Source organism: Sceloporus undulatus, chromosome 1, assembly GCF_019175285.1.
Source record: "Sceloporus undulatus isolate JIND9_A2432 ecotype Alabama chromosome 1, SceUnd_v1.1, whole genome shotgun sequence".
NCBI lineage: Eukaryota > Metazoa > Chordata > Lepidosauria > Squamata > Phrynosomatidae > Sceloporus > Sceloporus undulatus.
In genome coordinates this window covers 131556826-131578288 of record NC_056522.1, presented here as the reverse complement: position 1 = coordinate 131578288, position 21463 = coordinate 131556826, and the positions used below count along the sequence as shown (strand labels likewise).

General features: G+C 37.1%; 1 protein-coding gene and 1 pseudogene across 1 annotated transcript in view; both read right to left on the bottom strand.

Moving 5' to 3' along the window:
• Positions 1-5402: 5402 nt before the first annotated feature.
• LOC121925308 lies at positions 5403-7114 on the bottom strand (annotated as a pseudogene).
• Positions 7115-8362: 1248 nt separating this feature from the next.
• LOC121925304 (protein eyes shut homolog) overlaps positions 8363-21463 on the bottom strand; it is a 104523-nt gene continuing 91422 nt past the window's right edge. The window contains exons 3-4 of the mRNA XM_042457294.1: positions 10881-10995; positions 8363-8671 (exon numbers count right to left, since the gene is read on the bottom strand). Of these exons, the coding sequence (XP_042313228.1) occupies positions 8363-8671; positions 10881-10995 (424 nt within the window). The remainder of the gene's footprint in view (positions 8672-10880; positions 10996-21463) is intronic.

Genomic DNA, 21463 nt, shown 5'->3' with positions numbered 1-21463 from the left:
TATTGTTCTATGTGGATGCACAATACTGACATCATCTTGCGAGGTTCCTTGTTCAACATAGCAATCCTACACATGGATAAAATGATAAAGAAGGGACAGGACCTTGGAGGATCTACATAAATTCAACCTAGATAATGAGGAAATTGAAAAGGTCAAAGATTTCCCGTACTTTGGATCAAATGTTGACCAGAACAGAGACTGCAGTCAAGAAATCAGAAGAGGACTAAGAATGAGAAGGACAACTGTAAAAGAACAAGGCAAGATCCTAATGTGAAACAAGATACAACTGAGCACTTAAGATAGAATTGTCCATGGCATTGCATTCCTCATCATCATGTACGGATGTGAGAGCGGGACAATAAAGAAAGCAGATAGGAAGAAAATCAACTCATTTAAGATGTGGTGCTGGAGAAGAGTTCTGAGGATACCCCGAAAAGCACAAAGACAAATGAAAATGCCCTAGAACAAATCTAGCCTGAATGCTCTCTGGAAGCCAAGGTGATGAAACTGAAGCTGTTGTACTTTGGGCATACCATGAGAAGGCATGAATCATTAGAAAAGGCAACAATGCTAGGGAAGGTAGAAGGCAATAGAAAGAGAGGCAGATTTCATCCCAGATGGATGACCCAATCAAGGAGATCACAGGCCTGAATCTGCAGGACCTACACAGAGCATTGGAGTATACTGGTGTCTTTGAGATGCCTCATCAATAGGGCTGGGACCAACTCAAGACAGTTAACAACAACAACAAAGAACTAGCTTACTCCTTTTTCTCACACATTCAGGTTAACATAATCCCGAATGCCCACTAGGGCTTAACAAATGTTACATCCACAAGAAGAGCATAATATTTGTTGCTCATAAACATAGCATTCAGTCTAATTTATAAACAAAACAAATATCTCAAAAAGAAATCTTAAGCATAAATCAAAGGAATAGGCAGGAATAAATAGTTATAAAAATACATTCAGCACTGGTTCTGACTACAAAATTCTAAACTGAATAGAATGGTGGCAAGGGGCCCATTCAAAAGCAGGAATGTGGAGGGCAGGATGGATTTTCTTTGGGAGACTGCACTTTAACCACAGCCGAAAAAGACATCTATCTTGTAGCATGTAGTTTTCCACTCATTAGAATCTGCTGCAATTACATGACTACTGTATTTCTAATAAAACTTACTTAAGAGAGCAAAGAAAGCAAAACAAGATTAAGCATACTTTTGAGGCTCAACAACAATTATCCTCAACAAGCTACTACCAGTTTTCCAGTTTTACAACTGTTTACAACATTTCCAGTTTTACAACTGTTGAGAAGTGTACTCAGGTTCATCAATACAACATTCTGTGGCAATAATTGGTAAATCAATATCAACTGGTAGAAGTTAACACAGCAACACTTTGTGAAACTGAAAGATCTTTTAAGTTTATGCTCTGTTTATCAAGTAGTTCATCTACCCAATCAAGTCTTCTTTTCCCCTGGTTTTTCAAAGCACAGATTGGTTAAAAGAAATGGACATTTAATTTTCTAAGTAGTGCCCTACAATAGGTTTTAAATTCTGATACCCTGATTAAAATCCAATCAAACTTTCTTTCCAGCTGAACTTCAGGAAGCCCATAATTATGGTTGTTCATTCCATATAGTATTAGGTTGTAGTTACACACAACCCCTATTTTTAACTCTCTATCCCACTTCAACAGAAGGTCTGGCTAATGCTCTGTCATCATGGCATCCCAAAAATCATTATAGTATACACAAACAGATTAACACATATATGATTCTGTTTATCTCTGCTGGGATGTCTCTCACAATATTGCCTATCACTGTTAAATGTTTGCTGTTAAAATGGCCACCAGCTTTTGCATTTCCATTCCCTTGCATTTCTTACTCTATTGCCAGTCTTCATAGAAACGCATCCCAATAAGACAACACTTCATAAATCTGAATAAGTGGACTGCAGTCTACAAAACCTTATGTCAAATCAACAAACTAGCTCACTCTTGAAGTTGTTAAAGAAAGTTAAAGATGTCACAAAGTTCCCCTCATTAGGATCAGAACAACTTAGGTGATGGTAGCCTGCCCCTTTAATCTATGAAATGAAGAGTGGGGCTCAGCATGACATATTAATTTTACATCTTTTCAAAACTTTTCACAACTTTTCATAGCATAAAATGGTTTTCCTCTTTTTTATTATTATAAAAGGGAAGTGTACGAAAGTGGCATTCACTCAGTTCTGCACCTCATATAGAATATAGAATTAGACACAATTAAAGTTTGCTTTCCATATCCATGGATTCTGCATACATGAATCCCAACTCCCATGGTTTGAAAAAAAAATTTAAATTAAAAAAGCAAACCTTGATTTTGTCATTTTGTATAAAGGATGCCATTTTACTACATCACTGTATATACTTGAGCATTCACAGATTTTTATATCCATGGGTGGTGGTGGTGGTGGTGGGTTTCCTGGAACAAAACCCCAATGGATAGCAAGGTCTGCTGTATTGCAGGTGAAAACTGGCACATTCCAGGTTTGTATGTGAGACAAAAATGTGTTTGATATGTTCATATGTGAATAATATACACTTTTCTGACTGTGTACATCTCTATCATCTATCTATCTCTATCTATCTATCTACCTATCTATCATCTATCTGTTTAGAGTATTTTTTTAAAAAAACGCCACATTAAAATATTCTTTAAACACTCCTAAAAGCAGTCTAAAAACAATCATACAATACAGTTTTGAAAGACTTCAATCAGCAGTTTTAAACATGGAATGCCATGCAGAACAATACTATTTTGGCTGCTCACTAGAAGCTTCAAAGGGAGGAGACCAGCCTAACTTCCCTGGTTTAGGAGTTCCACAACTGAGGTGCTGCTTCAGATAAAGCCCTGTTTGTGTACCCACCAACCTAACCTCATAAAGTGTTGGAACATGCAACAAGACTCTTCTGAAGATTTCACATTTCTGGCAGGCTCAAATGAGAAGTGATCCTTTAGATATTTTGGCCCCAAGTCATGTAGGGCTTTGCAAGTCAACACTAGTGTCTTCAACAGAGTTTGAAAGCAAACTGCAGACCAATGCAGTTCTTGCAGAACCAGTGTTAGATGGTCCCTAAAATGCATAACTGGCTGCTGCACTTTGTACTAACTGCAGCTTCCAAACATGTAAAGTGCACTACAATAGTCTAATTGTAATTTAGTCACTGCTTGCAATCCATTCATCTTCCCAGTAATGGCTGTACAATTAATTTAGATTGCAATCATAATTTAATATGGACCCACTTCTTTACTTTTGTGATATAACTATAACTGTTCAATTATTTCTATAGTTAAGGGAACATAACCTCTTATATAGGGATATATTAAATCATAATTTAATACAGACTCACTTCCTTACTTTTCAATTATTTCTATAGTTATAGGAATATAACCTCTTATATAGGGATGTGGTCAAGTTGTGGTGGTAGGTGAACTTCACATGGTCGGTGTTTGTTCATGACGCATCTTATTTTCCTTCTCCTTTTTGGAACTAACTCGCTGCTTTTTAAAAGTACCTTTCTAAACTTTGAATTAATGTACATATCAGTTAATGCATCCACTGATGTGTCCATCTAAATGATGTAAACAAAAATAAAAGAAAGCCACAAGCAGAGAAATAACACAGAACCAATAATGATGTGGGCAAAAGAAGAAAAACTGGAAATAGGCTTAGGGGATTTGCCTATCCTTGTGTAAGGATGACAGAATAGTGCCTGAATCATTTGGTCTCTTGATCATTTGATGCCATTTGCCACTCCAGTGTTTCCTGTGTGTTCCATATAATGTTTTGTTAACATGGCTTTTCCTCTTCTGAAAAGTGACTAGGCTCTGTTGATATACTGTCATTCTTTAAAGAATTTTGTAGAAGTAGTTCACAAAAAACAGTGAAGCTCCTGATAGTGATTTGCAAGTCTGTGCTCCTTTTTATTCTTCTTTCACTATTGGTGGCCAGTGGCTTCCATGTCTTCAGAACAATGAAATGAAACTTGACTTTGCCCTAAAAAAGCTACCCGATGTGTTCTTGAATTCAAAATGTTGGATTCTCAGGAACTCAGCTTTAGACAACTTCCTTCTCCATAGACAATGGAGACAACCTTCCCACAAATGATAGAAAGTCATTTGGAATTTACTCATATGATTAATGGGTGCAATCTCAAAGATGGGGTAAATGTACAAAGAGCTTTAATATTTATCTAGTAGAGAGCAATCAGTCCACCACATACTATGGTAGTCTCACTGGATACTGAAATATATGTCTGGTGGCAGATTTCTCCAGTTTCTTGACATTATTTTACATGCATTTTATAAAACACACTGTATGGGTAATATGTAAATATACACAGGCACCATCTGCATGGAAGAATGAAATAAGATTAGGAACGAAGGGAAACTACAAACCTAAAGGGAAAAAAATTAAAGATATTTGGCCCATGTTCATAAATGGCAGAGAAAGACATCTTCAATGTTGGCGGATTAAGGCAAGTGCAGCTGCCTACATCCCCAGATAAAGATGCCACAACAGGGATTGACACACAGAAAAAAAGAATGGTGATAGTTTAATCCTGGGTTGTGCATGCCTGCTCATACACTGTGCTTCAGAACAATATGAATGCTCAACAAAAACACCAGTAATTCACGCCAAGTACTTTAATCCTGTTCTTCATGCTTTTCCTACTTTGTCTGACGGACATTATTTACAGTCCCTGAGGCCTGTCATGTTAGTTTCCAAGCATGTATTGTATCCTGCTGGTCTCTTCTCTCAGGCAAAGAAATCCACCCTTCTCTGTGCCAGCCTGTTTAGCTCTAGCTTTTCACAAAGTTTCATCATGGTCTTGCTTCACATCCTGAGTGAGGAGCATGTGAACTGAGGTTATTGTTATTTTTCAAAACGTACTGATCATGTAGCCATATTTTCTAAGATACTCATATCAAAATACTTCACCTTCTAGCAAGTATTTTTTGAAACTTTGAATAGTTCCCTTTTTAAAAAAAAAAAAAAAAAGGCTTTCGGGGTGATTTTACCTTTTCAACCCCCTCTTGATATTTGTTTAATTTGCACTTTGATATCTGATTTTTTGTTTTTGTTTTACCATACCACACAAAACAGCATTCATTCTGATTATTTAAGCCACCTATAAATTATAATGACTGAGATAAGGTTATTATATGTTATCTTTTTTTAAAAAGAACGTTTTAATGAATATTGTAAGCTCTTTTAGGGTTGCACTCTCTTAAATCTTGAAATTTCATTCTTGCAATGTCTCAAGTAACTTCACTTCATCAGTATTTCTTAGTCGGACTAAGAAATGCAACTTCAAGTAAACTTTGCAGATGAGGATCCTTCTGCTTCCACCTTCACACTACTTTTTCAAATTTTCTGGAGTCTGTGGAATCTATTTCCTCGTTAAGAAAGGATCTGAGATTAAAGTGCCAACCAGGTCATCCAAATCCTTTCCTTTTCTTCCAGCATTTTGTGGTGATTCAGATACTACCACATCTGCTACCTACCAGCTGCTCTTGTGCTCTGTTCAGAAGATCTTCTCTTTTAACTAAAGATGGCATCCTCACCACATTAGTTTGTTTTTTCTTCTCTGCTGGTTTATTTTTTCTCCGTGTGTATTTTTAGATTTGAACATCAGAATGCTCTGTCCTTGTAAGAGTGTCAGCATTTGATCCCTTTTCAAAAGTCTTCCTGTTTTCAGGATATTCCTCTCTGTAGTTACCACAGTCGAACAATCCTGACATCCTGACTTTTTATCAGCTCCCTTATATTGATCTACTTGGAGATTATTTTGGGTTAGTTCTGGAATTGATGCTGGATACTGGCAAAAACCCACTGCTTTTATAAGCTTCCTCTGTAACAGGAATAAAAGAAAGGGGTGACATAGCTGGTAATAAGTCAAGTGCAGGGTGTGGATTTTAAATTAAACCAAAAGGTGACTGGCCAAGATAGGCTTTCCATTTCAAGTCCCATTCGTGTTGTTTTTGAGCAATTGATTGTCTTATTGATATATGGTCCTCATATTTTAATTTTAGCCTCAGTCCCAGGAAATTCTCATTCTGGAATTTGGTCTTTCCTTCAAAATACTGAAGATCCAATTTTAGTGTGATCTTATTGGTGTGTCCACACACATAAATCAACATTTCCAAGACTCTGATTATTAACTGGATGACTGTTAAAATGTTTAGTTTTCCTTCTTCATATACATTCTCCACAGGAAACTTGTATGTTTCCTTTTCAACTCTTTCAAGCAGGGGCCTTGGAATGCTGATAGCAAGACTTGCGCCATCTAATACGTATTGGTCAGCATGACCTTTAATAACTGAATCCACAACTTCTCTTTCTTTTCCCAGCAGTTTAAGTGCTTCTGTTATGCGTACCCATAAGCAGTGAAGCTTTTTAATTCTCTGTGTGATGTTGCTTTGATTTTGAGGAATACTTTTTCCTATTTTTTGGAGCTGTTTGTCCAGATCTGCATTTTCAAATCATAACAGCTGTGATTTTTTTCCCTTAAGTTCATTCATGAGCAGATCTTCTTTCTGTAGACATTGTAAAAATCGATTCTGAAACACATGGAATTTTGCTATATTCAAGTATAGTGATTATGATTTCTCAGTTACTGGACAGGTTATGCCAAAATCTGCATAATCTGCTTTACTGTGATTAATTATGACATATCTTGAGAAATGCAACATTACATGAGTGAACATGGAACCACCAGGGGAAAGGAATAATAATTCGAAAATTGGAGGGAAATTTTTTACACATTAATCTGAAATTCTTCTTAGCCATTCATAACATTTTTTTCCTAAATTCCGAACTGCCTCTTGATCTATAGGAGGAAAACAAGATCTGAAGATCTTATTACAACATGTTTGGTCCAGCTTTAGAGAAGAACCATGCAATGATATGAAATGCCTCTTTGTTTGGTGTGTCAAACATGTCCACTACCAGGTGGAGATGGGTGGAGTCCTTCCAGGCTGCGGCTTCTGTGGGTTTGAAGCCCAGTGTCTGGAGGTAGTACCAGAGGTGGTCATTCTTCCAAGTGTACTGCCCAAGCCTCTTGCTCATCTTTGCCTGGCTTCTCCTGATACTCCATAGAGGAGGTGCGCCTTTCCAGTCCTTCCTCAGGAAAACCTTCCCGCAAACCGTAAAAAAGTGGGGCATTACCTCATAAATAATTAACCAGTCTATAAATTCTAACCCTTACACTGTGATTAATTTTATTGCCTGATACAAATCAATCTGGAAATAGACAACTAAAAATGACAAAACACTGTGCGTTTGTTTTGTCTACTGAAATGGTTCTCAAACAGTGTGGTGGCATCCCCAGGAGCAGTGTGTGAGTTGCTTAAAGGGGATGTGAGAATTGGAGACCCTGATCCCTCCATCTCCTATCAAACTTTTTTCCATGTAAAATTTACACATGAGTTGAGTTAAATGTTGAATTTAGTTAAATAAAGCTATTCTAATATGAGCAATGTTATTTCCTTATAAAATATTAAAATATGAATATGCATTAATCTGTGAATGGAAATATACACACTAAATAAACAGAATATTTTTATTCATAAATTACATTAACTGGGAGTGCTTGATGTCCACCTGTAGATGTAAAGAGGGGTCCCAAGGGTGATAGGTTTGAGTACCACTGGCATACTGGATTTATTTATTTTCTTTTTTATTATGTTTATCTAAATATTCTAAAATATCTAAAACACATCTTGTATTATCTTGTAACTGTCTTTTAAGCAAAAATCCACATTGATTTTTTATCCAGTCTTATGAAATCAATTTCAGCCTATTGGATAAAATTATTGCTATTATCTTATCATCATTGTTCAGTAAAGAACAATTTCTCAGTTAGGTGAATATCTACTTTTTTCACAATCAAAGAAATATTGGCATTTCTCTCAGAGGGGAAAATCATTTCCATTTCCATTTCTTTTAAAATTTTCTAGGTCTTTCCATATTTCTTTAGAAAAGCTTTAGCCTTTTGAATAGTAGTACAAATAAATCTTTTTGTTTAAACCAAAAAGCAACTCCTTCCAGTTTCTCCCATCTGAAATCTATTCCATGGTGTTCAAGCTTGTCTGACAAAAAGTTATAGTCCTTTCTTTTCTTCGAAATCTTTCCTGTGATGTCCTTAAAAATCTGGATCTGTTTTCCATCCATTAACATCTTTTTTGTAAGTGTCTGTAGGATGTAATTTTTCACCCATCTTCTTATGAAATAAACTATAGCATCCCTGGGTAGCTTATTTTATCTTGTCACCCATGATTCCAATCTATAGATTTTATCCACTTAACACTTAAATTATTATTTTTCTCTTCCTAGGAATGCTGCAAGAGCCTCCATAACTCTTCCTTGAATATTTTCATTTTGTTGTTCTTCTATCTCTCTAAATCTCAAAGCTTTTTCTCTGACTCTCAGTTCAGTCAATGCCATAGCATCCAAATCCAATTCTCTGCTTGAAGTAGTGGCCTCAGAAAATTCTTCCACTTTCATAGTTCTGTCTTCCAGTTCTGTCACTTTATCTTTTATTTGTTGCCTATCTATAGGTATCTGGTTTACAGATTTTCTTATATCTTTCAGTTCCTCTTTCAGATTTTCCCATAGCTGTTCTTTCTATTTCATTTTTAAATACATCTTTCAGATCTAATTTCATCTGCACCAGCTTTCCTTTCATTTGGGCCATTTCTTCCATCACTTGCTTTCAATGGTCATATTTTTTCCAAAAATTTGCTGATTATCTTCAAAAGCCTTTGGTACATCAACAAAAGTTTTTATTTGACTTTGAGGAGATAGCTGCTGCCTTGTTTTTGATCTCAGTAATGATATCATTCTGGCAATTGTCAAACCTCTTCAAAGCAATAAGTTTCTTTTTTGTTGTAATTTCTCATCTTCACAGCACAGATCTAATGTTTTCAACTTTTCTCTCTCCTTTTTTCTATTGTAATACACTTTCATCTAGAACGTATTCTTGGTCATTCCTCAGCACTTAACACATGACAATGTGGATGTTTAGTCTATAAGGCTGGTACATAACATTCTTTTCTCTAGTTTCTGATCTCTAAATTTTTTCAGCACTGATAACAATTGTAGGTAGTTTACCATGATTTTAAAGTTATTTAAAAGTCTTTTATTAAGATTGTTTCTAATTTCCAGAGGTTCCAAAGGTTTTCCTCTCTTCTTCCCCTTTAAAATATTTTATTTTAATTAAACTCTTCTCAGGGTCTTTTTTTTTTTTTTTAAAAATTCAGTAAGTAAGAGACAGCAACCAAAGCTTGTTTACTCACTTTTTCTTGGAGCAGAAGTCTTCAATGACTTCAGTTATCTGTGTGTAATATTTACATCCCTTTTAGTGACTAATACATGGTGTTGAACTATGGTCCCCTGGTTGCCTCCATTTTTTTCTGCAACAGCACATATTGCCTGTCAGTAGTAACAGGTACTAGACTCATGTGTAGTGGTCCTGCAAGCTTTCCATATCAATGAAGAAATTTTTGTATGGCTAAGGGAAACATCCCAAACCAGTGATCTTCACATCTAGCACCTTAGTTCCTTCTGAGGGAACTGTCAGGAGTTCCAACTGCATAGTGCCATTTCAACCCAGAAACCCAGGTTTGTTTATTTATTTTTAAAAGGAATGATAAATCCTGCCAATCTGACTTCTGTCCACTAGCATATTAAGCAGCAAGCATGTACTAAAATGTTTATTTAAATATCTACTGTTATATGCAAGAGGGGGGGAAATCATTATAAATTCATGGACTGCAAGGATTTGGGCCCATTTTTACTAGTATGCCCTGTCCTATCTTTGGAATATAAGGTCTTAGAAAGCTGCCTACTACTTAGTTCTTTAGTGTTCTCCAGATTATCCATTTCTTCAGAACCTGTTACAGATGTTCTTGAACGTTAGCAGGCACAATGGAGGGGAAATGGTGTGAAGGGAGAGGGAGTAAGAGTGAGGGAATGACAGAGAAGGAACATATAAGCAGGGGTGACAATTTTGGTCCATTCTGAGTCAGAAATGGGTTCTCAGTCTTCAGTTTCCTCAATCTGGAAATGTTAATAAGGTGAGGCAGCCTATCCTGCTTACATTCTGGATTTCAGAAGTCAAACATAATAAATAAATTAGTTTCTACCTGGAATTGAAAAGTAAGCAACTGTGATAAGACATATTCTGAGTTGGAACACTACTTTGGGTTGGTCTAAATCATGACTACCATAGGTCTTACTGATTTCAGTGGGGTTACTCTAACTATGACGGTCTTTATATTGAAACATTTGAAAGGAGTGGGAATTACATAATTTCTGGGTGTGCCCTGGACAGAAATACTTTGTATGAAATGATGTTCACATAAACAGAAGAGGAAATAAAAGTTAGTAAAAGCCTTATTACTGTACTATCTTGAAACCAGAATAATATCTTACAATTTGTTTAAGTGACTGACTAATTCACTGACTACCCTTTAGTTAAAAAAAAAATAGAAAAAAAAGGAATATTATGATACCAATTTGCTTTTCTTCTAAGTAGATATCTGGCACTGATCCACATATCAGCCATATATTCTTACATGGATAAAAATGTCCAGTTATCTGATTCAGTTTAAAACAGAATCTCTGCAGAGAAGTAATATAAAAAAATCCATATTACCAGAGGTAATACTTCTTGCATTATTGACTGAAGTATATACTAAGTACATAAAAGTGTTGCTATTTCTTAACCCTCTGGGATGGGATGGGGGAGGTCATGCATTTTTCTAAGGCCCAGGTTGGCTGAGGTTTTCATATTCTTGAACCTCGAATTCATTTACCATATTAAATTACTTACACTGAATCCTCCAATTATATTGAGACACAATCCTTCATTCAGACAGTTGATGCTGAGCAGCCTGCAGTAGTCAATTACTTGCTCACAGTTCCTTCCAGTGTGTCCTGGCATGCAGCTGTAAATACACCAGAATATTTTAGAAGACTTGAATTTTAAAATGCTAATTCCATTTAATTAGTTCCACAGTTCCAACAAATAGCATGCTTCTATTAAGAATTTCATCCTTATTATATTTGCAAGATATGTAATAAATGGCATTAAAAATCTCCAATAATACATTCATGTCATCAAGTGTCAGTAAATTATCCAAAGTAGATTCATTTTGAGGGGAAATCTGGTTTTGTCTTTTTACTGATTAAAACCCCCTATTATATTGGTGTTGAATATAACCTTCTAGAAACTCATGTATGCAATCAACCTTGGGCTAAATGGATACCTAATAGCAAGCTCTGTAAAGGAGCCTTGAGAAACTATTAGAATAGATGGCTCTATTACTGGGAAATGGAGGAAAATAATGACAAATGAGATTTAGAACAGTGAGCAAATTATCACTATGTAACACTACATAATGAGTATGCTAAGCATAGTCAATAATAATACACACAGACTTGAGGAAACAATAGTTAGTGGATAATGGCATGACCATAACCCCCCTTCCCTAACACTAATGACAGATTTTCTTTTAAGATGAAAACTAACATTTCCGCTCTGTAACTGTTAAAATATCACTTTATGAAAATGATTTGATTGCTCTCCTGGTGGCATTAGTTTTGTTGTACCAAGTTCTGTTTGGATGGAATACTTATCCTGACCGGCTGGTTTCAAGTGTTATTTTAGTGTAAACAGGAACACACTCAGGATTGTTAAAAAATAGAACCAACTATAGGGCAAAATAGATGGGTGGAAGGGGCAGCTTGAAGCCACCCTTTCCAAAGGTGGATTGGTTCCAGAGTGGAAAAAATCCACTCCTTTTTGGCTAGGGAAGAGGTGGCTTTTCCTGCTCCACTGTGGCCCCATGGTGGCTTCAAGCTGCTCCAGCAGCATACAGCATTTAAATGCTGTGTCGATGATGGCTTTAAAAGCCCATCTGTTCTAGCCCTATATCATTCAAGATATTTCCAGGAGAATGTGGCTCTTCCTGAGAAATCCTGTTGGTTGTGTATCCATCAGGGGAAGTCATCTGTACCCAGCAGCCTTTACTATGTATGTAGAGGCTGGATTGAGATTCCAAGTCCTGACATCCTCAGCAGAAAAAGAAAGAAAAGAATGTTCTACATATGATACTTAATGTAAGAAATTCCCCAGCCTACCCAGCAATTGAGCTCCCATCAATATACCACCATGGGCAGAATCTTGTTGTTGTTGTTGTTGTTGTTGTTGTTTTGAGCCTTCAAGTGATTTCCAACTTATGGTGACCCCAAGCCTATTATGGGTTTTCTTAGTAAGATTTGTTCAGCCTTCCCCTGAGGCTGAGAACATGTGACTTGTCCAAAGTCACCAAGTGGTTTTCATGACCTAGCTGGGAATTGAATCCTGGTCTCCAGAGTCATAGTCCAATAATCAAACCACTACTCCATGCTGGCACTCACTGATGCTCTATATCTGTGTAATTGCATCAGTCTAGGGATTGGTGGCAGAAATGAAAAGACGATGGGGCTGCAACTGAAAGGGAAGTAACACAATGGAGAACTAGGCTGCTCACAGCCATCAGATTTTGTCTGCCTTCTTTCAGTACTGCTGAATGGGAAAAACACATCTTCTAGTACAGTGCATCAACATGATTTTGGGCCATGTTATCCCACAATGCCTCTAGAAGCATAGTATATCAATATTCTCTTTAGAACTCATTATTCTGTCAAAGGATGAAGCAACCTACTTCAATTAGGTTGGCCCTCTAGGTATCTAAAAGAGCAGAGATATCTCCAGCAGGGAATCATTTGCACATATTACTGGTTATGCTGGCTAGGGATGATGCAGTCCAAAAAGGTTGCTATGTGATCAGGAATACTCACTGTACTGGGTCTCCAATGCAATAGATGTCTTTGCATGCTGGATATATGTTCAAAGGCTTCCCAGCTACAGACAAATATATAAACCTGCTCCATACTCATGCAGTGATAAGACATGTGGTGACAGTTTCTGAGGAAAGGTGCAGATGTTTTTCAAAGCAGTCTTAGGCAATGAAGATGTTGGCCTACTTTAGGACAATGTTTTTTTTTTGTTTTTTTTTTTTGGCTTAGATAAAGCTTGTGCTGTTTTGCAAACTCTTTGAAGTTTGTGTTTCTAAAAAGTTAGACACCAGAATTAAAATGTGTCCCTAAAGTTGCTGCCAAATAAAGTTTAAAGTATTCATCTTTATTTGTATTTTTCCCTACTTTAGTTTTATAGAAAGCATGAAAACCAAAAAACAGATAATGAATTACTATGAGCTAGAGAAAGCAAATTTCTTACTATCAGTATTCCTCTTAAGTTCTGATATTTGAAGGGGGAAAATGGTATATTAGATTCCTAACCCAAGCCTGTAAAAGATATAAACACCAACAAAATGAAATTAGGATACAGAGTAGTTATATATCACATCTCAAGTAAAAAAATTAAAATGAATATGTTTGGTTATAAGTTTAGAATAGCAAAATGCCATTTCCATATGAAAACCAAGAGTGGGTTGAGAGAAAACCAAGAGGTTGATAGATATAGATTGCAGAACATATTCAATTTGAGGAAAGGTAAGTAATCAGGTTCAGCTAAAACTAGACAACTGGAACAAAATGGATGAGACAAGTTTTTCTGGGGATTTTTTTTAGGGCGAGAATATAATACAAGACACTACAATATCATGCTTATATTATAGACTGTGTGTATTAGAGATGGCAAATTTGTGGAACCCCCCCCCCCCAGATGTTAATGGAGAACCAGAGTGGTATAGTGGTTTGAGTGTTAGACTAGAGACCAGGGTTCAAATCCCCACTCAGCCATGGAAATCCACTAAATGACCTTCAGCCTCTCTCACTTTCAGAGAGGCAAACTCTGAACAAATCTTGTCAACAACAAAAAAAACCCCACCCTTGATTGGTTCATCTTAGGGTCACCATAGGTTGGAAAAGATTTGAAGGCAAACAGCAACAACACTAACAGATGTTATTCATCCAGCTGTCATCATTGCAGGTCATTGCTCATACTGGCTAGGGCTGTTAACGAACTGCAGTCCAGCAACTTTTAAGGGGCACAGATTTCACATCCCAATGCAAAATGATTCAAAAGCATAGCTTTGTTAGTCTGGAAAATCAGTATGCAAAAGGATTTTGTAGCACCTTGAGACTAACTGAAAGAAAGAAACTGGTAGCACAAGATTTAATGGACTTGAGCCTACTTCCTCAGATGCAAGGAGACAGATGCATCTTAAGAAGTAGACTCAAGTCTACAAAAGCTCATGCTACCAGTTCCTTTCTTTCAGTTAGTGTCAAAGGTGCTACAAATTCTCTCTGCATAATGTGAAATGATGCAGTGCTTCAGGGGTCAGGGAAGAGGTGGGGCTAGTGAGGTGCGGTTGTGTGATGACAGTTACAGGTCCCCCTCACTTATTTCTCTTTAGCATGTTAAAATGACATTTGTGGCATTGGCAGACCTTTTCTTGGTTATTTTAGAAATGCATTTGCAAAATTGTTCAGCAAAATTCTATCTGCAGTTGAGATGGAAATAACAGGTGGTACAGGAGGAGTAGGGGGGTTGGAAGACATAGTAGAAAAGGCCTAACCACCACCATCATAACTGCACTTAAATAACTGCCCTCATTTTATTTCAGTCACCCAACACTCTGAACATGTATAGTGATGTAAGGGTGACTAAGCAATTAGGGATGTAATACTTCACTAATTATCTTCTTGGAGGACACAAAGAGTAATTTTAGAAATGTTCTTTCTGCTATGACAAAATCTTCAAAAGCAAAAACGTTTTGCAGATTATTAATAAGTTGGGATTTATTTTCCAAACAAACAAACAAAAAATGCATGTGGTTGTCTTGCACAGAAAACATTTTCTATTCAAGATATATCTTTTTTTTTCCTGCACAGGAAAAGCAGTTTTCTGTACAAAACAAACACATTTTCCACAGAAGAAGTCCTTAATTGCAATATTTTCTGTGCAGGAAACGGTTTATTTCTTTCAGTGAGAAAAGGCTGCTTTCTGTGCCAAAAATGATATTTTCATGCCAAACAATCACATGAGAATTTTGTGTAGAACAAGCCCTAAACTACAAAAATTCTCATCAGTCCAGGATTCTTCACATTTGGGGTTTTCAGCACTTGAGAAATGTGTTTTACAACCAGTTTACAAATATTTTTTAATGTTCTTTCAATCCCTATAAGTAAATGTAAAAAAAAAAAAATGACCCCTTCCTTGGTTTGCAGGGTGAGCTCTTCCATTTGTAAATTTAGGGTTTCATGAAACTGACTCAAATTTTTACTTTATAATAACAACAACCCAAATAATTTTCAGGAGGCAAAGAGGTGCATTTTAGGAGAGTTGTGTCAATTTTAGAGGGCTTTTCATGTGCAAATTGGACATTTTTTTCAAGGGTGGTTTCCTTTGATCATACAAGTTGGAAAAGCGGGTTACAAATAAAAATTATTATTATTATTATTATTATTATTATTATTATTATTATTAATGCTCTGACAAATAGACTGGCAAATTGAGACATCCAAAGTCTGGGGACAAAGTCAAATGGAGGAAATGTAAATGTATCTCTGCATATAAAGATTTTGTAATAAATATGGCTTTCAGCAAAGATAACAGACATTTATATATTATTGGGGGGGGGGGAGAATTGGGAGGAGAAACGAAAGTTAGTCTTAATTTAGTTGTAATAATCCATCAAAGACTTGTTTTAAATACCATATTATTTAAAGTTCAGTCACAGAAGAATGTGCTGTGAACTGACATAATGATGCAGGCAAAGAATATTTTAGTAGTAATAAGTGTCATCAAGGCAACATCTGACTGTTAAGAACAAGATGTGAAAATGCCTGAAGGAGAACTAAGCAATCCTTTTTGATATTGTCCAGGCCTCCTTCACTTTTTAAAATGATTACTTCTAAAAATACAGATTTCATGGTTGGCAGAATCCTCAAATCCGTTAAGGGAGAATATCTGAATTTGTTAACTGTCAATGGGAAAAAAGACAATTCATTCTCTGTCAAGGCATTAATTTTTCATACTTTCTAGGAGTAGTTCTGCAATTAGTAGTGACTCCAGAACTGCAGTGCTAACCTCACTGGATTACATGTTTCTTTGTTTTATATAGTTGGTTAAGAGTGAGTTTTCAATCTGGCACAGGAAATTTTCTTATGTCAATGCAGAAAGTCTTTGGGGGCTACACCACACCCCTCATCTCCTTTTGTAATTGACGATAATATCTATGGGTGGCATTCAGCTGTAATTTAGAAAGAGAACATCTCTCATGTTCAATATTGGAGTTAGTTGGAAAACATATTTGCTAGCAGTGAGTACTGGAGACACTTGAGAGGCCATTTGTCTATGTTGCCAAATATCTTCCAGATTTGATAACATAATTTGTGACACAAATTGAGTAGTGTAAAGGATATCCTTGCTTATACCCAGGACTGTTACAGACAGGCCAAAATAAAGCTGCTTCGAGTCTTTGGAGGTATGGTATTTCAATGATGCTGCGTCCTAAGAGTCCAAAAGCCACACCAAAGCCACGCGCCAGTTCTAAGGACTGGAGTGCAGATTTGGTGTGGCTTTTGGACTCTTAGGACGCATATATCATTGAATACCAAACCTCCAAAGTGACTCGAAGCAGCTTTATTTTGGCCTGTCTGTAACAGGCCCCAGTTTATCTGTCAAAATAGCCAATAAGTCGAGCAGAAGAAAATATTAATGAAGGACATATTTAGGTGGGAAGTACTGAGCAATAGAGATAGTTAAAATGTCTCCCCATGATCCTGCTTTGTAAGTGCCTCTTCTGTACCCATTTCCCTAGCATGGATATGTTTGGGAGCACACTTTTTGAAGTGATAATGTGTAGTTTTCTCCAAAGTTGTCAGTTCAACAAAAATATTTAGAAACTTTATGAACGTTTCCCCATGTTTATTTTTTCTTCCTATCACTGCTTCTCCATTTGTACTACAAATATTTCAAATTTAGATTGTTTTCAGCCTATGGGGCTACACCCAACACATTCATCACATACTTGGATGCTGTAAGTTTACCCCAATGGGTTGCAATCCTTTTATGTACCACAGGTTTTAATATTCTGTTTTTATGAATACTTTACAATTTTGAGTTTGTTTACTGCACTTGAAAAATGCATCGCAGAATCCACTTTAAAGCAGCGAAATAAAAGTCAAGCAAGTGTGAAGAGAACAAATTGTACTTCTTAATGGTGCGAGCAAAAGGCCTATAAATCTATATAAAAATGGAGTAGAATTGGGTATGAATATACTGGGCTCCTTCTCTCATATGCAGAAGTATATACATTTTTATTTAAAGCATAGTCCTATTTTTAACGTGTTGACTTATGATTTAGTGAATTATTATCATAGGCCTATGAATTAAGAATGGCTATCTAAACCTCTCCCTTTTCATAGCTGCCATTATACACAAACTGAGTAAGAGACCTGTCTTAGCAACTTTTTTCACTTTCATCCTAAGTCAGGATTTTATCTTACAGAATTCCTGATGAAATATTCTTTCAGGCTTCAGTTCTTAGTTTCTCATCTCTTTAAACTCCAAATAAAGGCTGTCATCTTGTGATACATCACCAATATGTATAAAGACATTAAAATATCAGAATTAGAGAAATAGCCCTATAAGTCAGGAATATCAGTATGCAAAGGGATCTTGTGGTGCTTTTGAGATTGGCTAAGCAAAAGAGGCTGTAGCATAAGCTTTCATAGACTTGGTCTATGAGGTAGTAGATCAAGTGTCCAAAAGTTTATGATGCAACGTCTTTCACTCAGTTAGTCTCAAAGGTACTAAAAGATCTTTGTGCATATTTTAAAAATATGTGCCTTCCTTTTTCTGCCCTGTTTTGTTGAGTATGGAACATCAGAACGTTTCACAAACATGCCCACCACATGTTTAGAACCAGGTCACCTGCACTGATAGCTGTCCCTTTCCTCTGTGCAAGTTCCATTATTCAGACAAGGTGATGGATCACAAGGTGTCACTGGCTTCTCACAGAATTTGCCTGTGAACATCAGCAAGCAGGAACAAGCCACATCCTACAAAAAGGGAAAACATTTTCAATTCACCTTCATTAACAATTAGGAATAATAACTGCATTTGTCCCAGTAACATTTTGAAAGCCCTAAAATATGTAACCATAATATAGTGTAGTAGATAAAAGGACTTTAGAAAATTTCTCCCCCAGATTAGGAATTATGAAAGGGTATTTATATCAACATTCTCCTAGACACTTTTTCTGGTGGAAACCAATAGTCCTTGGCCTTTATCTAATCACATTAGCACAAACCAGCAGTTGCGGAGTAAGGAGTATGTCCTTGTCTGTACTGTAGAAGCAGGTTTTTCTCTCACACCTTCCTTGGATCCTCTTTCATTCTGGGGATGCTTGAGGGAGTCAATCATTGTAATTTATGATATGAATTGATGTCTGAGTTTACTGTATGGATAAAGCTTGGTTTGTGAGATTTTATCAACTGAGAAAAATGACAAGATGGCATCCTATTAACTCCTTTTAGGTGGACATGACAGTTGAATCTTACTTCAATACTTTTGATCTTATCCATTACACCTGACATAACAGGCTAGCCTAGAAATCCCAGAATGGGCTTTGTGGCATAATGTCCTTTAACATAGCAAAATAGCCAATGACTCATTAAAAAAACAAGCAAAAGAAATGTTGCTATCTCAGAGTAGGCAACCTGACCGTACCAATGCAGGGTTCCAGTGACAGCAGGTTGATAATATTTAGATCGCTCCCCATTGCACATCTTTCAGAGTAATTCCTTCACAAATACCCCACTTTTATTTCCCCACAGTACTTTTCTGTGATGAAGGCAATGCTGCAAGTTAGATGCAAGATAGCTACCTAAGTTTTGTAGCACAAAATCTCACTCTTTTACTCTTTTCACCATTTCCTCAAATTTTACTACATCTATTTTCATCTGCATCTATCTTGCAATTAAAATGATCACATAGATGTTGAAGTCCATAAAGCATTACTAAACCTTACTGTTAGCAGGTTACTGGTAAGAGATAAGGGGTGAGATGCAGTAACACAGTGCACACAGTTCTAACTGAACTATCACAGGCGGGGTACATCCCTCCACTTTGCGGCGCTCTGCCGCCGCCGCCAGTAGGTCCGCGGGGGAGCCGGAGCCTTCACACGGCCCGACTCCCGCGCGGACCGAAAAAGAAGCTCCAAAATGGAGCTTCTTTTTCCGTCGCATTTGTGACGTAGCGAGGCGCCAGGGGCGCACTCGCTACGTCACAAGCGACACAACGCGTACGGACGATCAGCGTCCGATACGCAAAGATGGCGCCGGCCATGTAGAAGGGCCGGCGCCATCTTGTACGGACGGAGTCCGTACTAGGCCCAGGGGCGTCTATAAGAGACGCCCCTTTTTTAAAATGGGACGTCCTCCGGACGTCCCAAATGGCGGTGCAGAAAGCACCACAGTCTGAATACAGAAGCCCACTTGAACAGCCCATGTAATGCCCAGGAAAAGGTGTGGAGCATCTGGGCAGCAGCTGACTGTTCTTCTGAAGCTGGGAGCTAACAGCACCTGTCCCACTTCTGCATCTCCAGAGATTATGGTGGAGATTCAAAAACATGATAGCTGATGGCTGGGGTCCCTTTACCCTCTAAATGCCTGCCACCCTTCCACAAAGATCAAACAAGTGAGCACCTGTCCTCAGTTAAATGGATAAATGAGTGCATATTATATAGCGATATAATATAGCGATATAATTCTTAGGGTGCAACAATCCCATTTGCCTTTAGTTTACCCTGATCTGCATGATCACTGACTTGTCTACACACACCAAGGTGAGTTTGGGAGAACTCTAAATCCCATTGAGTGCTGCAAAATGCCTCATTGCTTGTCATCCAACATGTAATGAGGAACATGCACAGTGACATCCTGAATGCTTTGGTGCCTGAGCAGCATGCTGCGCTATAGTCTGAGCAGTTTGACACAATAGGTTCCTAACTCAGACTTCCTAAGGCAATGAAGATTATTCCTTTGCCCACTAATGAGGGAATAATAATTTGCATAGACAACTTTTTTCCCTTTTATTTGAGAACTTACAGCTGGAAGTACCATGTTCTACCTTTATACAATCATAAGGATGTAATTTTTATCTCCTTTGTAAATCCAATAAACTGGCCTAAGGGAGAATGTGATTTGTATCCTTTAAGCAGCTGCCTTCAGCAATTAAATTGTGTTTTTCTCTGAGGATCATAAAATACTTCAGGGATTGCACTGAGAATAACCTTCTTGTTTTATTGTTTGGTTTGATTACTTCTGAACTGCAGTAACAGTATGTAACGAATCTGTAATATAAGCATTCTGAAACTCAGCATTTCCCAGTTATGCATTGTACTTCAATCTTAGGAACCATATGTTCTGTTTAAGGTCTGACTGGGGGAAATCTTACATTTTTGTTCCATGTCCATTATTTTAGTTCTTGAGATCTCTCTTAAGCTGCTCTAGCTTTCTATGATTGTTTCCAATTGCTCATTTTACTGGGTTTTATCTGCTGCAATAGTAATTTTATATTGCTTAATTGTACAGTGGTGCCTCGGGTTACGAAATTAATTCGTAACGCGGCCACTTTCGTAACCCGAAAAGCCTTCGTAAGCCGAATTGCCATAGGCGCTAATGGGGAAAAGCCGCGATTCCGTGCGAAAAAGCCGAAAAAAGCACCAAAAGTTTTTTCGTAACCCGAAAAAACATTCGTAACCCGGAACAATGATTCCCTATGGGATTTTTTCGTATCCCGAAAATTTCGTAACCTGGGTATTTCGTATCCCGAGGTACCACTGTATTGTTTTATCATTTTGAGGTAAGTTTGTCTTGAGCACTTTTATTGAAAATAAATGGATAAATATTGTAAAGAGAGAGATTTATCAGTCAACTAAGCATTACAATGATGACATTTAAAGCTCTAATGGCTTGGGACCTCAATATTTGACTGAGTGCCTCTCCCCATATATTCCTGCCTGAAGATTACATTCTGCTGAGGGGCTCTCCATCATGTCCCATCAGTGAGGTCAATACACAGGGTTGGGACATATGGAAGGACCTTCTCAGCCATGCCACTCCAATGTTCTCTCCCTGAAAGCCTCACTGCCACCAACACTCTCACATCATTTTGGTGCCATGTTAAAACCTAGCTGTTTACAAAAGCCTTTGGCCCTCATTAAATCAACCCAAAGACTGCTAATATAATTTTTAAAATGTTTAGATTTTTATAATATGTTTTAACTGATTATATTATTTAATATGTGTTATTATAATATATAAGATATATATATTAATATATATATATATATATATATATATATATATATAGATAATAGATGTAAGTCATCCTGG